Source organism: Molothrus aeneus, chromosome 8, assembly GCF_037042795.1.
Source record: "Molothrus aeneus isolate 106 chromosome 8, BPBGC_Maene_1.0, whole genome shotgun sequence".
Taxonomy (NCBI): domain Eukaryota; kingdom Metazoa; phylum Chordata; class Aves; order Passeriformes; family Icteridae; genus Molothrus; species Molothrus aeneus.
Genome location: NC_089653.1, coordinates 35,818,773 through 35,835,961, shown reverse-complemented (window position 1 = coordinate 35,835,961; position 17,189 = coordinate 35,818,773). Strand labels below are relative to the sequence as shown.

Genomic DNA, 17,189 nt, shown 5'->3' with positions numbered 1-17,189 from the left:
GCATCTCCCTGACACACAGAGAACTGCACACACAACACTCAAACCTGCATCTGCCCTGACACACAGAACTGCACACACAGAACTCAAACAGCATCTCCCTGACACACAGAGAACTGCACACACAACACTCAAACCTGCATCTCCCTGAGACACAGAACTGCACACACAACACTCAAACCTGCATCTCCCTGAGACACTGAACTAGTGCTTTGGGAAGAATGCAGCTTGTACTCTCTCTTCTCAAAGATCTAACATCTATTTCCAAAATGCATTGAAGAATACCATTTGAATTCAAGGTTACTTAAATTATTTTGAAAAAGCACCCATTTGTCTCCCATGGCAAGTCACAGCTAGTGCTTAGAGACACACAGAACAGTCAAATTAAGTAAATCCCCCAATTCCAGACGGGGTTTTGGCAGATTCACCGACTGTATTTTCACATTATGATTTGCTTATGCTCTCCAGAAGAAACACTTGCACAATCCCACAGATATTTTATAGGACATAGGATTATACTTACAGTGATGTACCTCAGGTTGGGCACACAACAGAAAGGGATGCACTGCCCTGAAACATCAGGCAAACAGCCTTGGAAGGCTGTGGGCACCTTTCCTCTACAAGCACTGACACCATACACCTCCTATTCTTTACCTTAAAACATGTACTTAAAGGAAAAATACCCATTTTAAGCAAGAAAAAGTATGAAAAACAGAACACATGACATAGTCTAATAAGTGGTCTTTGTCAATGTCACATTTCAGAAACACTGGAAATTTCTACTTTAACAAACAACTTTGTAAGTTTCCCAACTTTTTTTATATGGCCATTTAATCAGAACTTCAATTTTCTTAAAGCTTTTAGGTTCATGGATTTAATTAAGAGGTTTTGGAAGAAGCACTGTGAAGTCAAAGTAAGAATTTCAGTTCTGCCAAGATCTCAGGAAAACACCTCATATTTTTCAATTAATTAAAATACTACTGAACCGTCTGGAAAAGCTGAGCAGCTGCAAGTGTGTCCCTCTAGGACAGTGCGATGCACATTTCATGCAAAGATAGTAAAGTGCTGTCTAACACACTCTCCAATCCCCCGGGAAAGCTCTGAGGAGCTCTAAGGGACACGGTAACATGACCCAAGCATTTCCAGATTCCTCAGCAAAGCCAGATTTTCACTGAAGCTAAGATTCATGGGCTTATTCTTGTACTTGAAAGAAAAAACAGTAACAACCTTCCTGCCGAGTATGAGGCTACATAACATTCACTTTTAACTGTCTGAGGGTTTGGGGATGTGCTTGGGGTTTTTTCTTGGCTGGGTTTTATTTGTTTGCTGTTTTTTAAAACTTTTTTAAAACACCTGTCTCTTATGCAGGATATACACTGATATTTCAGTATTTGTGCGACATCCCAGGGAGATGGCTGTGATTCTGGATAAGAGCCCTGTCCATGCTCTCCTGCTCCAGTCCTTGTTCCCGTTTCTGGATCCCACTGCAGAGGCGAACCTAAGTCACAAACCATGCAAAACCCAGCGGTGTGTTTATGGTGCGCGGCACAGATGGGGCTCTCCGCTTCCAGGACACGACCCTGCACAGGCTTTCAGGATAAACCCATGCCCAGCACCTGGAGCAGCAGGTGAGACAGAGACTCCTCCCATAAAGAGCTCACACAGCTGCAAAGCTGCTTTGCGTTGGCGGAGAGGGGACGCGGAGATGGAGAGACAGCACTGCCGATAACCCATGACCACGGCCTCAAGAGCCGCCTCCAGCCCCGCCTGCTTCCGTGACCCTGCCCCACCTCCGTGTGCCGTCCCTGTTCGGCCGGGGCCGTCCCCTCGGGCTGTGCCCCGCTCGCTGCCCGCGGAGCCCCGGCCGCGCCGCCCGCTGCCCAGCGGAGCTCGCCGGCGCCGGGGGGAGCCAGCCCGGCAGGGAGAGCACAGCCCGGGCCCCGGGCAGAGGGGACGGTCCCGGCTCGGGCAGGAGCGCCGAGCCAGCAATGGCAGCACGCCGTGGGCCAGGCCTGGCGCTCCGGGCACGGGGCCGGCTCCGGCCCGGCCCCGCAGCGCAGCGGGCGAGCCCGGCCCTGCCGAGCCCGGCCCTGCCGAGCCCCCGCGCCGCCAGGCCACGGACGGCGTCCCAGGGCTGGCAGAAGCTCGGGCCGCGCCAGGTGAGTCACTCCAACGTGAACGGCAGGTCTCTGTGCTGTACGTGACAAGGGCATTGAACAGAAACGTAAATCCATGGAAAGGAATGCTTTCTTTTTACTTTCTGTCCTATTACGGCTTTTCCCGGCTCTCAGCACAGTTGTTTGCACTTGGTGCCATGATCTAGTTGAGGTATTAGAACATGGGTTGGACTCGATGATCTTAAAGGTCTCTTCCAACCTAGAATTTCTGTGTGTGTTTCTGTGTGTGTTTGGACCAATCATACTTCAAGTAAAAACCAGCAATGCTGCAAGCGCAGGAGTAGGTAAAAAAGAAACATACAACCATAGCAGTTTCTCTGCTTTTGAATCACTTCTCAGCACATGCTGGCTGCAGCTTCATTTTGGGGTAAATACCACATTAGCTGCCAGTAAACCCTGTGGATCCACTGCCCTGATGGTCCCAGGCACTTGGAACCTTCTGCCGGCTCTTTCCCACTTCTGAAGTAACTGGGAACAGCGTATTTATTTTGCTACTGAAATGTCAACAGAAAAGCAAACAAACAAAACAAGAGCTCCAAGCCTGACTTGGAGATTCCCGTTCCCACACACCAAGAGAGCATGAGGAAGCTTTCCCAATATGTAGAGGCTTTATAAGCTGACAGACATGCATGGTTTTCCTCCAATTTTTAGGAAAGCATGCACACGTTCCAGTTCCTGGACCAGTCACTCCACAAAGCATCTGGAAATGGTCTACATCCATAACAGAAATGCAGATAAAAAGGGAATGAGGATTTGCCACAAGATGTTGGACAGAGAAGTACGCTGTCACCCCTAGCAAATGCTGGAAGGCAATGGGCAATGGCATCAGCAACAAAGACAAAACCAAGGAAAAAATGTAAAATGTCTGGCTACAGAGCCGCAGAATGTGCTGGAGTTTTGGAGGTGCGCTCCCTGCTCCAGCAGTGTCCCAAGAGTCAGGGGCCCAGGGCCCTGTCCAGATGGCTCCCAAGTACCTCCAGCGATGGAGGTGCCACAGCTCTCTGCCATTTCCTTATGGACCTTTCCTGCACTGTTCCCAATGCAGCAGTTCCTACCCTTATCTGTTTAATATGCACTTTCATTATACAACACTGAATGTTCACAGAAGTTCATTACTTTTAAGAGCCACAAGCAAGTCTTGCACGGAAATTCACCCACTTATCAAGGATGTCTCCCTTCACCTGGCTGATACAGTTGTGTCTTCCTCCACCCTGGGAAACAACTTTCTGTTCACATACCTCAGTGACACTACAATGATAGTAACAGCCCACAAGGACAAGCAGATACACACAACATTCATATAATTTACAAAAAAGTGGGAAAGGAACTACAGATCTTTCTTTTCTAAGATAAGTAAAAGGTGCACAATGGTGATAAATAAATACTTTAATATTTAGGAAGGACAGCTGAAAAGGGTTTTTTTTCCTTTTTGCTAAAAGGCTGTCCCACAAGACAAATGAGAACTGGCTTCAGAGTCTGGTGAGCAGTGGAGCCAGGATCAAGCCTGTCCTCCCAGCCCAGAAAAACAACACTGCCAGTTCATGAAAATAAACTTGTTTCAGCAGAAGACTTTTGGGTCACATCCAGTTCGCTGAAGTGTGTGGGTTGGTCCTATTGTACAGTCCCACCCAGTTCTTGACTTCTTCATGTGCCTGGCAGCATTTGAAGTTAAAAATAAATATAATAAATACCCAAACAGTTTTCCAATTTCTTCCTCCAATAAAAAGCACAATAGGAATTGTAGATCAAAACTTTCACTTTGAACAGACAGTTTTTAAAAACATTTTGAATGGCCAGGTCTCTCACAGAGAGCCAATGCTTTTGTCAAAGGGAACCTTCTTCGTGCAAATCTGCTGCAGTGCTAGACCCAATGACAGCTGTCAGCCCAAGAGTGCACGGAAAGGTCTTCTCTGCCCAGAGAGTCTGAGAAAAGCACAAATTCTGTCCTTAAATAAAAATTCTGAAGTAATTAAAACAGAGCCAATGCTGGCTGATGGTACTTGATGAGTACAGATTTTCAAGTGATTTTTGTACCATTTCATATTCACTTGACACACAGAGTTCAGCACACAGTTTTGAGCTGTTCCTACAGGAAAACTAGTTTTGCTTTTCCAAAAGGATTAGTAAAGCCTCTAAATTTAGAGAGTTTGCCACAGCAGGAAAACAAAAAGCTTCAAAACAAGCTCCCAGCACATCACTTTGAAAGCTTTAATGAAAGAATTCAGAATTAGGTCATGCTCCCAATGCCTGTGTGGCTCTACTGTTCACCCGCTGCAGTGCCCACAGTGCCACCAGCCCCGCACAGAGGTGCTCCAAAGAGCCCAGCCATTAATATGCAGAGCCTTGCCAACACACTCAAGCATTCCAAGGCAACTAAAAAAACATTCTTTTCAAGAATGCAGTGGAAAATGGGAAGTGAGGAGTGAACATGTAGAGGCAGCTCCACCTCAGGCAAAGTACAACAAACAGGTTTGGGATCCTGCGTGTTCCCATGGTACCCAGAGCCTGCGATCGGCCGCTCCTGTGCCGGAGCGAGGCCTCGCACCAAGGGTGAATGTTCTAGAGAAGGTGACGTTCTCCACATCCTGTAAACAGTGTCTGTCAGCCTCACCAAAGCACAGACTCACACGGAGCAGCTCTCCCTGCTTGTACTTACTCCCATAACTAAAGAGAGCTGGTTTTGCTTTCAGCTTGTGCAATCCAAGAACCTCTGGTTAAGCAGAAGGCTCACACAGCTCAGATTATCTGAGCCTTTGTTTGGCCAGGAGCTTCTCCAGCAACCCAGGGTGATGCATGCCCACACAGGCTGCGCTGTAGTCCACATGAGGTGTGCCTCTGCCTTTCCTGAGCTGAAGCTGGAGGAACAAGCCATTGCTGTGGCTCTCCTCCATGGCCCACACACTCCAGCTCCCCTGACAGCTCCCTGTTTGCACACCTGCTCCAGCTGCAGAGCCATGCTCAGTGCCATCACAGCCCTCCACTGCTCTAGCTCAACATCAGAACCTCCAAAGCATCCTTCCAAAATCCTCCCCTCCTGGGCAGGAGAACCAAGACGCCGTGTCTGCAGCCTGTCCCAGGACTGGGAACGCCTCCATCGGGGGACCTGCTGCCACCTGCTCTGGGTCCCAGAGGATGCTCGTGGCTGAATGCAAACTGAGCCCAGATTTCCAGAGCCCAGCCCAGCATTCCCACCATTAACCACACTCCTCCTGAAACACCCCTTTTGCCCTGAAGGCAGCTATGTCTTTCTCCAGGCTGTTTTGAGGGTCGGACAGTCCAGGGCAGCTGCTGCACAACACAGGCACACAGTCACTGTCTGAACTGTGGTGGCTACTGGTCTCCCATGCTGTGATCTGCAGCCTTGGGTGCTGCAGTCCAACACCATGGGTTCCAAATTTGAGCCTAATTTAATGAGACATTTTGTGTTGCAAGGGAAAACCTCCAAACCACCTCATTCCAGCACCACTCCAGACTGTCCCTGGGCATGTCTAAGAGGAACAGTGCATGGCTTCCAGATGCAAATCAGCCCAAATCAACACTTTTTCCTTCTGGCTTTCAAAGACTGAGCACAAGCAGGATATGAGCAAATGCCACATGTCCAGTGGTTCTGGAGCTGTCAGTGACATGCAAGGAGCAGGCAAGCCCAGGGCACACGTGGCCCAGAGCTGGCCAGCTGACTGCAGCCTCCAGCATGGATGCAGGAAGCGGGCAGAGGCAAAAACACGTGTTTGCCTTAGAAAAAAGCTTGTGTGTGAGAGATCAGGATTTCTTCTGCTTTACCCACACATTATCCAAAAGCTCTGGCTGAGCAGAGCCCCTGGCCGGCTCTGCCCAGGGCAGGCACCCCAAATCACCCATCGCCTTCTTTCTGGCTCTGCTGCAATTCTGTGTGACATTAAAGCCTCTCCCAGCTAAAACTTCTGGACGTGAACTGTATTAGAAAGGAAACCAAGGTGAAACCAGGGAAGAGAAGAAGAGATAAAAGAGGCAGGGACAGCAGGCAAGAAATATAGGCGGGAGAGCTTTTCACCAGCTTGGGAAACAGTACAAGAAAAGATCAGAAGCTGTTTTACTGCAGACAACCCAAAACCTGAAGGGAAAATCCTTCCAGTCACAACCACAAGCGAAAGGAAAGCTCTCCATGCCGCACCCTGGCACTTGTAACCACACCCCTGAGCCGTGGTGCGTGAAGCACAGCCCAGAGGGCTCAGCCGCGCTGCAGGTAATGAACACCCAGGTGTCTGTGACACTCACACCCCCAAGAGCTGCTGCAACGCGCCCCAAGCCACCACCAGGGAACAACACCTGTGACAACGCCACAGGTTAATTGCTTTCCTTAGCTTCGATCTTCTGCTTTCAAGGACATCGTTTGTAACAGCTGACTGACTCATGAAGATGAGTGCTTAACAACTTGAAGACATTAATGAAAACCATCAATTATATCTGACTTCAAATATCATAAGAACAATGAACACTTTTGTTTGCTTCAATACATGCTTTAACTTCAAGTTTTGCCAATAACAGGAAAAGCATTAGAAATTAAAGTGATTAAATAAAATATTTACATTTTAAATGTATGTACTAATACTGATAGTAGTGCTAAGAATGTTGAGTAACTACTACACACCATTGGAAGAAAAGAAGCCAAAGTAACATTTTACTTCTAATACTCAGTCTTCTCCAGAATGATGATTATTGTGCTTAATGTGACCTACTCCACGTTATGAAAAATAGCATATTTCCATGGAAATTTCAGCAAGGGAAGATGCCACTTCAGTAATAAAGATGCCAAAAGGATGCTAAAGGACTCTGACAGGCCATTCAAGCAGCCACTGAAGTCAGAAGGCCCTGTTTTCCCATGACCACCTCCTGTTCTCCATAAAGAAAGTGAAAATGGTTAGAGAATATCAAATGAAGTATTAACCTGCACTAACACAGATGTATTTTGGGAGCTTCCACATTCTAAAAGCACACAACTGGCTTGCAGTCACACCTGGCTGCCTTTTTCCTTTTTTTTTTTTTTTCCCCATTTTAAGGTAAGAGTTTAGGAGCAGAGGACAAGGCAAAGTGGCAGCCAAAGTGGCTGATCTTCTGCAGGGTGGTGGAAGAGACACCTCCCAGAGCCACACTTAAATCCAGTTTGCCTTCCAAGGCAGGAAGGATTTCCTGGATTTCCCTTGCCTTCCAAGGCAGGAAGGATTTCCAAGGCCACTGGATTTCCTCTTCCCACTGGGATGCCAGGGCACGGCATGACCATGGTGGAGAGCAAACTGGGTTTAGCCTGGTGGGATCCCCTGTGGAGAAGAGAAGAGAGAGGAGAGAGGAGAGAGGAGAGAGGAGAGAGGAGAGAGGAGAGAGGAGAGAGGAGAGAGGAGAGAGGAGAGAGGAGAGAGGAGAGAGGAGAGAGGAGAGAGGAGAGAGGAGAGAGGAGAGAGGAGAGAGGAGAGAGGAGAGAGGAGAGAGGAGAGAGGAGAGAGGAGAGAGGAGAGAGGAGAGAGGAGAGAGGAGAGAGGAGAGAGGAGAGAGTGTGCTCAGGGCAGCCACGCTCACCTTCCCACAAAACTACAAATCAGAAACATTCCTTCAAGTGACTCCCTTGAAATCATAAACGAGGAGTAAGGGAAGAGCTTTCAGAAGGAGGTGAGTTCACGTGGTACCAGAAAGGGAAAGAAAGCATCTGAGGTAAAAAGAGGAAACACATTCATGGGGGTAGAATATATAAACAGTATGACTAAATAAATAATAGAAAAGGGGAAAGAGAGAAATAGTAAGTAAAAACCAGATCAGCTTCTTATGTAAATCATAAAATCTGAGGGCTTGACTCATATTCTGTGTCTTTGAAGTCAAATTTTGTGGTAGAAAAATTGATGATGAAAACTTTGAAAGAGGAACAAAACCCTTAAAATATGCCCTAGTGCTTGTCCAAGCTAAAAAACTATGAGACCTGTGTGAAAAAGCTTTCTTCCTATGGTATCCTACCCACATTGCATAATTTCATTTTCAAATATGAAATAAAATAGGAACCAAGTCCTTTTAAAACCTCACACTGATACACTGATGATTTGTGGAAGGCTGACAAGCTGCAAAACGCCAACTCTACTGCTATAAAACCACATTGAAAGAAAGCTGTAATTATAATGTGCTTTCCTACTATTACCTCCTGGTGTTCCATGTGCTCTTGTTGTCAGTGATAACACTTAATCAAAAGGGAAAAAAAAAGATAGTCTAGAAGATAAACCTCTGAGCATCTTTCTTAAGGAAGGCTAGACACTGTACCAGCTGTGAATGGAAACTCTTTTGCTCAGAAAATTGTAAAACTATCTGCTAAAAAGAAAAAAGTGCTGGATTTTTGCTAAAGAAAAACTCCACCTTGGAAGAAATCTCCACCCTCTGTGCTGCCTGTACTGTTACTGCTCCAGTTATCTTCAGCAAGTTAGAGCTTTAAATTTTACAAGTTTGTGGATGCACGATAACGTGTCACTGCTTTCTTGCACGTCTGCTTTGGGTCTTGCTCCTCATTTCTACTAAACAGAGGACTTTTCTGTGCAGCTCATGCTCAGCTGTCACTCTGAGTACACCCAGGGGCTGCTGGAGAGCAGGACACGCGCCCTGGAGCAGGGCATGAGCTGGGGATGCTCTGAGAGGCGACCAGTGACCCCAGCACACGGACAGCAGTCCTCGGCATGCCAAGGGCTGGCTTCCCTGGGAGCTGAAATCAGGACAAGCATTCAGCTCCTCTCTGAGCAGGCAGGGGGGCACTGACAGTGACCCCGCACAGCTGCAAGGGCACCACCCTCCAAAGACCCACAAAGGAGGGGTTCCTAACACCACCACCCCCGGGCAGCCCACCGCTGCTCCAGGGGCCAGCACTGCTCCGTGTGCCCCGACACTGGAAACAGCACCCGTGCAGCACAGCCCAGCAGCTGGGCACTGCTGCTGCTGCACCCTACAGCCCACACACACCTCAGCTCAGCCCCAGCGCACAACACGAGCAGCAGAGAAGGATTTCCAAACCAAAATCCCGTTCTACAGCACCTAAAGGGCACCCAAAGCCAGGGCTGTTCCGCAGCCAGGTCTACCTCAAAGTTCCACCTCCTGCACGGGGAGTTCAGAATAGAGTGAAACAAGATAGCCTCCTAAAATACAACATAAACATGAGTATGGCAGAAACTGAAAGAAAAACACTTGAGAGTCTGCCACAGAAAACCAAACAAACAGAAAGCAGCAACAATATTTAAGAAATTAACAGGGCCACTCCCACAACAAAAAAAACCCAGAAAGCAGACACCAAAACAATCAGAAACTAGAAAGCAGAGTGTAGAGTCAGAGAAAGGGAAGCTGGAGATTACTTATTTCTACAGTTCCCATCGCAGAGAACACTGAACAATACTTTTCTGTTGGCCTTATGTGTTATTGCTCAAAAAGTACATGGCCCTCAAACGCAAGTCTGAGCTGTGAGCACCCAATCTTGCAGCATCAAAGAGAGCAAGACAAGAACCCCCCGGTCTGGGGCCCTTGTGAGCCAGCCAGAGCGCTCAGAGCCAGGCTGCAGCCCCCCAGAGCCACCCGGGCACAGCCCCAGCTCCCCCGATGGGGCAGCACAGCGAGGAGCATGGACCCATGCAGGGCCAGGCCCCCTCCCCGGCAGCCTCTCCCGCTCCTCTTGCCCTCGCCTGGCCAGGGCAGCAGCCCGGGCTCCCCAGTCCCTCCCTGCCAGCCCGGCTCACCTGCGGGAACGCTCCCACACTGGGCATCCCAGAGAAACATCACCCTCACCTGCTGGCTTCGGCGGATCTTCCACCGCAGCCCACACCAACGCTGCCCGACCTCACCCTCAGGGTCAGCGGGGGAATAACAAGCTTCTTCTAAAAAGTCACAATGAATCAAACTCCACCTTTCACTCAACTTCACAGCGGTGGTTTGAAGAGAGGGTGCCTTGAATTGCAACATGCTGCTCTTAATGCTTATTTAGAAATCAAAACCAAACGAATACATTTCCCATCCTACCACATTTGAAACATTCCACAAAATTGAAATAATTATTCATGGGAGAAAGAAATCGAAAAAGAAAACCAAAATGAAAGCCAAAAAACCTTTTATAGTTTTCAGCTAATACCAGCTAAATACACAGATGTCCAATACCAAAACAAACCTACACCCACTGCTTCAGAATCAGAAAATTAGAATCAGACATGATAAAGAGAGACTACACTGTGATCACCACCCATCAGAAGGGCCAGGCTGTTTTAAAAAATTATCATGGGAACTATTTCTACTTCAAATTCAATTGATTGACTTCATCTTCTAACAGAAGTAAAGAATACTTCAAGTTCATACTCAGAATTAAAGAATAAGTTTATTTATAATAATACTACTAACAGGGCTTGAAGCAGGAAGTTCCATCCCTGCCCTCTTTGTGTACTTTAAGAAAAAGGGACACATTCACCCAAATGTGGATAGGTGAAGGCCACCTTGGAATGTCAGAGCTCACTGCCCTACCATGGCACTGTCACATGAAGGCCAGTGTTCCACAGAGACAAAGAAAACAGGGGCTCAGGTAGGGCAGTGATGCTGTCAGTCATTCAGAATTCTGGGTATCAGCACCATACAGCAATTCCCTGGCACACTTCTCCCCTCCTTCTCTTTTAAGCTAATAAAATAACATGTCCTGGTTAATTTTTACCTACCTTGTCATCATTGCACATCTATTCTGACTAAACCTGTCCTGAGGATTTAAGGATTACATACATCCAGTGCATGAAGATGGAAGGGTTTTGCAAGCTCCAACCTGATTTAGGCTCATGCACAGCAATTTCAAAGACAACTGGAACAAATGAACTATTTTCCATCCTGGGGAGAAATGTCAGAACCTGTACAGCTAAGTCTGCCGGGCATCTTGGAAATCCTTTCCCTAAAGACCTGCATGGAGACACTTAATGTCTGTCTAATTGTGCGGAGACACAATCTGTGTTGGAAAACCAACCCAGATGGTCAAAGTCACCTGAGACTGACCCGGAGCAAGAGATGATTCTCAGGTGTGAGCACCAAGGTGGTTTCCCAGTGTTTGTGCCTGCACCAGATAAACACAGAGCACACAGCAACCAAACTCCTGGGGCAGCCACAACAGCACAGCTGCAGAGGTGCCAGCTGCCCCTGCAGCAGAAGCAGCCACAGCTCCTGTGCTGAGGGCAATTCCTCCACTCACCTGCTGCCCACAGCCCTCTCCAGGGTCTGCCGCAGCAAAAGCGGCACTGAGCTGTTTAGAAGCACCTGAACAGAGCGAAGGGGATATACCAGATTGGAAAAAACCACAGGACACAAACCCCTGTACAGCAAAAGCAGTGCAGTGCCAGGCAAATGGATTCTGTGCCCGCCACAGCACTCGGCTCACTGCAAGGCTCACATGTGAAATTTTGTCAATGCAGACAGAGGAAGCAAAGGAAGCAAGAAATCAGGGAGGGAGAGGATAGATAACAGGTTTGAGTTGGAAGGGACTTTTAAAGATCATCTAATTGCATTCCCCTGCCATAGGCAGGGGCATCTGAGGAGGGGGAAAAGAGAAAGAGTGACTCCTGGGTAGGGTGAACTCCATCTTTTGTTACTGTGTATACTGTCATAAAACCAGGAAATTATTCTACAGCAAGAAAAGCATTAAATGCTTAACTAAACACAAAGGTACCAAAAATCATACACATTCATATTCATGAAATGCACATGTTCATGTAACTTGGAAGAATATTTGAAAATCTAATATTCCACTAATATTTTTAATGAAGCAGCAAAGCTACTAGAGGAATGAAATGAACCCAGCTCAGTCCCTCTTCACTTTCACATATTTATTCATGAGCTCCCAGGTCACCACTGCAACAGGTAATTAGTGGATGGGGATGGCTGGCAGGAGCAAACTCATATGTTATCCTGACTCGCTTCTGGCAACTGGAGAGCAAAAAAAGCAACTTTCCCCTCTTTGCAAAAGTACAGGCAGGTCGGCTTTTCCTGATCTAGGAAAGACTGTCCACCCAGGCCAACCTGCCTACCAAAGGTATTTTGAGCTATGAAATGCTGGTCTCAAGAGCATTTGCACACACAAGCAAACAGCGCTCACACAAAACACACCTGAAGCGCAAACTGTGCTGCTGCCACACAGCCCTGCTCAGGAACAGAGGGACACAGGGCAGCCCAGAGCCATCAGGGGTTTGCTGGGTGGGACGGGGCTGGAGCCCCCCAGCACCAGAGCCCCCTGCCCAGACCCAGCCTGCCCCCGCAGCCTCGCACACGGGCACCTGCCCCGGAGCTGCAGAGGGAACGCTCCCCACAGGGAAAGCTCCCCACAGGGGGGAATGGCTCCCCACAGGGAACGCTCCCCACAGGGGGGAATGGCTCCCCCAGAGGGGGGAATGGCTCCCCACAGCGGGGAATGGCTCCCCACAGCGGGGAATGGCTCCCCCAGAGGGGGGGAATGGCTCCCCACAGCGGGGAATGGCTCCCCACAGCGGGGAATGGCTCCCCAGAGGGGGGGAATGGCTCCCCCAGAGGGGGGGAATGGCTCCCCAGAGGGGGGGAATGGCTCCCCCAGAGGGGGGGAATGGCTCCCCAGAGGGGGGGAATGGCTCCCCCAGAGGGGGGGAATGGCTCCCCCAGAGGGGGGGAATGGCTCCCCCAGAGGGGGGGAATGGCTCCCCCAGAGGGGGGGAATGGCTCCCCAGAGGGGGGGAATGGCTCCCCACAGGGGGGAATGGCTCCCCCAGAGGGGGGGAATGGCTCCCCACAGGGGGGAATGGCTCCCCCAGAGGGGGGAATGGCTCCCCACAGGGAACGCTCCCCACAGGGAACGCTCCCCCAGAGGGGGGAATGGCTCCCCCAGAGGGGGGAATGGCTCCCCCAGAGGGGGGAATGGCCACTGCAGACAGGAGCCCAGCACAGGGCCAGCAGCAGTGTGTGAGTGAGGGTGCCTGGCCTGGCCACCCCATCTGCCAGCACCCCTGCACTGCCCTGTGACAGCACACGCTGTTACACAGCCTGGAGCTCAGGCTACATCTCACTAAGAGTGCAGCGTTAAACTAAAATACATATCACCCACTGAAATCAGAAATAGAAAACATGAGTTAAAGGAATGGGAAGTGGTTTTCCAGCCCAGCTCTGGCCCAGTTCATCAAAGCAAGTCCTTGTTCAGGACTGAAACCATTCCAGGTCACAGCAGAGAAACATATTCCTCGACTGCACGGGAAGGGCCCAGCAAGCAGAAGCAGCCACTGACAGCTCCCACACACAGCTCGAGAGCCAAGTCCCCAAACCCAGCTCATGTCACCTTCTCCGCACCCAACCTGCACTAATGTAACTGCAGAAGCCCGGCCAGGCAGCCCCCAGTCCTAACTCCAACAGCCACACACCAGGACCACAACCACAGACGTTCAGAGCATCTTTCCATGTCCCACCCTGCAGTGGAACTGATCCAAACAAGCCCGGTTTCGCTGCTGCAGAAAGCTCAGTTTCTGATGGCAAGGCAGCAGCTGGCTAGAGCTGAAGCGCGTTCCCTCTGGAGCAGCGAACGCCGCTCAGCCAGCGCGCTCCAGGAGCCCCAACACCCACCAGGAACAGGCAGGAAGGGCCGGGGAGCCTGCGGGGACACTGCCCCTGCCAAGGCACAGGAGGAGCACAGCGAGTCACAGGGCTCATGGATAGTGCACAGAGGTGTCACCCCTCGGCTCCAGCCACGGAGGAGGAAAAAGGCAGGAACCACCTGCTGAACACTCCAGCATCACTCACACACAGAGGCTGGGTATGCCCAAGGCCACAGCCACGGCAATCCCCGTGACACGAACATTTCACAACGTTATTTTAATACCAAGCGGCACGCCCAAGTGTAAAATTAACTGTGGTGATAACAGTAAAAGTCCATTTAAGTTGAAGAGAAGGTGAACTGCATCCTTTGACTACAGCAGTTACAATCAAAGTCTGAACGCCAGAAAAGGCTTTAAAGTGACGAAAAAGCTAAGTGGACTTTGAAGACCAGACAAAAAAACTCCCTGGGTTAGTGCACCTCGGGGCTCTGTGCATCAGGCTTAGAGTAAAGCCCCTCCTAACACACAGCAAGAACAACACACAGCACAAGCCTGGACCCAATTCTCTGCCAGAGGTGCACTACTTTATAACGAGCAAAGTCCTGGAAATGCTCCTCTCGCACAGTGGGACGCGTCCGCACTGCTCGGGCACCGGGGGGCTTTGCCAGCGGCTCCAGCGGCTCTCGGGGCAGCGTCCGGGGTGGGGAGCCTAGCGATGGTGATCAGCATCTGCCTTCACTCACGCACCGAGCCGAGCGGAACCGAGCGTTCCTCGCCCTGCTGGCCCGTGCCAGCTGCGGCTCTCGCCTCATCTGCAGGGACGAGAAGCGTTCCGGAGCTCTGCCCTGTCACTACGCCGAGCAGAAATTACGCTGCATTTTGGTGCCCCGCTGTGCCCGGCGGCAGGAGAAGAGCGCCTGGAGGCGGGCAAGGCGCCGCGGAGGGGCCCCGGGCGCTGCGGACGGTGCCGCCCGGCGACCACCCCGGGGACCGGGACGCGGCAGCGGCGCCTCCTTCCCCCGGCGCTCCCGCGGCCGTGCCGCCGCCCCGCGCTCCGGCAGAGCCGTCCCACCCCCGGGAGGCGCCGGGGCTCGGCCGGACGGCCGCCGGGCCCCCAGCGCCACCGGCACCCGCGGTCGGGGCGGCAGCGGCAGCGCGGGGAGCGGGCGGCGCTGCGACCGGCGGCCCGCGGACCCCCGCTCGCCCCGGTGCCCGCGGTACTTACGTCGTCGAAGAGGGACCCGACGTTGGCGGTGACCAGGAGCACCCCGGCGCCGGCCGCGGCCGCCTTCCCCGCCATGGCGCGGGCGGAAGCGCGGCCGGGAGCGGCGGCGCTGCGGGGAGCCCGGGGGCGGGCGCGGGGCGCTGCGGCGAGCGGGGCGCCGGGCCCGCCCCGTCAGCGCAGCGAGAGCTCCCGGCGCGGGCAGCCCGCGAACATCCGCGCCCTGCGGGGCCGCGGCTCAGCGCTCGCCCGCCGCCGCGCTGCTGCTGCTGTTGCTGCTGCCGGGACGGCTCCCGCCGGCGGAGGCTGGCGCCGGGCCGCGGCGCATGGCAGGGCGGCGGTGCCGGCGGGGCGGTGCGGTGCGGTGCGGGCCGTGCAGGGCTCGGCGGGGCCGGTGCCGGGGCGGGTCCGGGCGCTCCGCGGTGCCGCCGCCGCTCCCGGCTGTGCGGGCGGGCGGGCGCGCCGGGCTAGCGCTCTGCGCGCGCGACGTCACCGCCGCCTCGCGCCGCTCTTAAAAGGGCAACGCCACCCGCGGCGGGCGCGCGCACGCCCGGCGGCGCCGTCCCGCGGCCCGGCGGTCCCCGCGGCGCGGAGCGCGGCCCGGGGGACGCGGCGGGGACCGCTCGGCGGGGGCCGCTCCCCGGGGACCGCTCCCCGGGGACCGGGCGGGACCGGGGCTGCCCCACCTGCGCGCAGCGGCGCTGCCCGCCCGGTACCGGGGCTCGGAACGAGGCGGGGCGGGCGCTGCCTCCAGCGGGGAGCGGCTCCCCGGGCCCGGCGGCCCCTTCGGCGACCGGGGTCTGTCCCCGGGGACGGAATGAGATGAGCCGCCGTTGGCCCCGGCGGTGCCACCGCCCGAGCGCGGCTCGCGGGAAGCGGTACCGGTACCGGAGGGGCCCGGCGCATGTCGCGACAGGGCTCTGTCGCGAGGGGACGGCGACCTGGTTGGTGATGCTGGAGGAGCATCCCGCGCTCGGCCCGGGAGCGAGCACCCCGCCGAGGGCTGCGGTCCGTGCAGAGCCCGCGGCTGCCCCAAAGTCTTCCGCAGCTCACGGCAACTCCCGCTGCGGAACAAACCTGCCCGGTAACTTCGCCAAAGAAACCCGAGAAATGACAGATCAGTCACTGCTGCTGTGCGTGAAACATCCCCGGTGGCGGTCCGTGTCTCGCTGCTCGGGGACAGGGACACGAGGCGCGGAAGCCCCGCGCCCGAGCTGGGGAGCCTGGGCAGGGCGCGAGTGACGCTGGGCTGAGGGGACAATCCTCCCCAGTCTCCTCTGTGGCAAACTACCCGGCAGGGATGCGGCTGGAATGGCAAACGCCCTGCCAGATCCGGAGCACCGGCCTTCCTTGTCAGAAGATGCAAATTAAATATATAATTAAATGAAAAGCATATTGAAATTCTGCTTTATCCATGGGATACTTGCTGACCTCCAGTGATCTATGGCACGCAGATAGATGCAATGCAGAAACAGAGAACAGTGCTGGACTTCTCTGGAAAGTCTTCTCTAGGGTTTCGCGCAGCTCCTGAGACAGCTGCATAAAGTTGCACTGTAGATGCAGTGATCTTACACGGATGCAGCTATCAGCTATCGAAAGTGAGCTGATCCAATACACCACCGTGGTGTACTTTGATATATCCACAGACAGGGAAAAAGAAAATAAATCGGGGAAGGAACTTTTGCTGCTGTTGTGTTTTTGGCACAGTCTTACAGCGTTCGGCCAACAGCGATTACATCAAAGCCAGGGTATGCTGAAGGGAGCCGTGTCAGGTTACACCAGCTGGAGAGGCATCCCAAGCCCTATGGCATCCAGGTGAAAAGTTTGGCAGTGCTCAAGAACAGGAAACTAGAATGAGAAGAGCCCAGGGAGGAATCGCCGCTGCGATGTGCAGGGACTTTGCCAATTGCTGTGGCAGAGGAAGCTGTGCAGTGTGAGAGCATCACAGCTGCACACAGCAGAGCAGTGTCCGACCTGCCCGGGCTGAAGGCTGTGAGCCCCACACCTTCTGCACAGAGAGGAGTGCGTAAAAGCTTAGAAACAGGAACATGAAGAATCACAGCACACACAAAGCATGTTCAGATGAGTTTGCAAGAGCCTGCTTTGGCCAGTCAGGGATTATCATGGAAGCTGTTTCCAAAGTCAAGGAGCGCTAAAGTGAGTGAGGTGCAGTGGTACCTGAGAGCAGCAGCTGTGGGGAAGCACAGGGCAGACAGAACATCCCACATGTTC

General features: G+C 52.7%; 1 protein-coding gene across 2 annotated transcripts in view; it reads right to left on the bottom strand.

The window, feature by feature from the left end:
* Positions 1–15,070, bottom strand: part of INPP5A (inositol polyphosphate-5-phosphatase A) — a 189,739-nt gene extending 174,669 nt beyond the window's left edge. For both annotated transcript variants that reach the window (XM_066554797.1, XM_066554798.1), the window contains exon 1: positions 14,961–15,070. In XM_066554797.1, the coding sequence (XP_066410894.1) occupies positions 14,961–15,035 (75 nt within the window). In that variant the 5' untranslated portion in view covers positions 15,036–15,070. The remainder of the gene's footprint in view (positions 1–14,960) is intronic.
* Between the last annotated feature and the right edge of the window lie 2,119 nt (positions 15,071–17,189).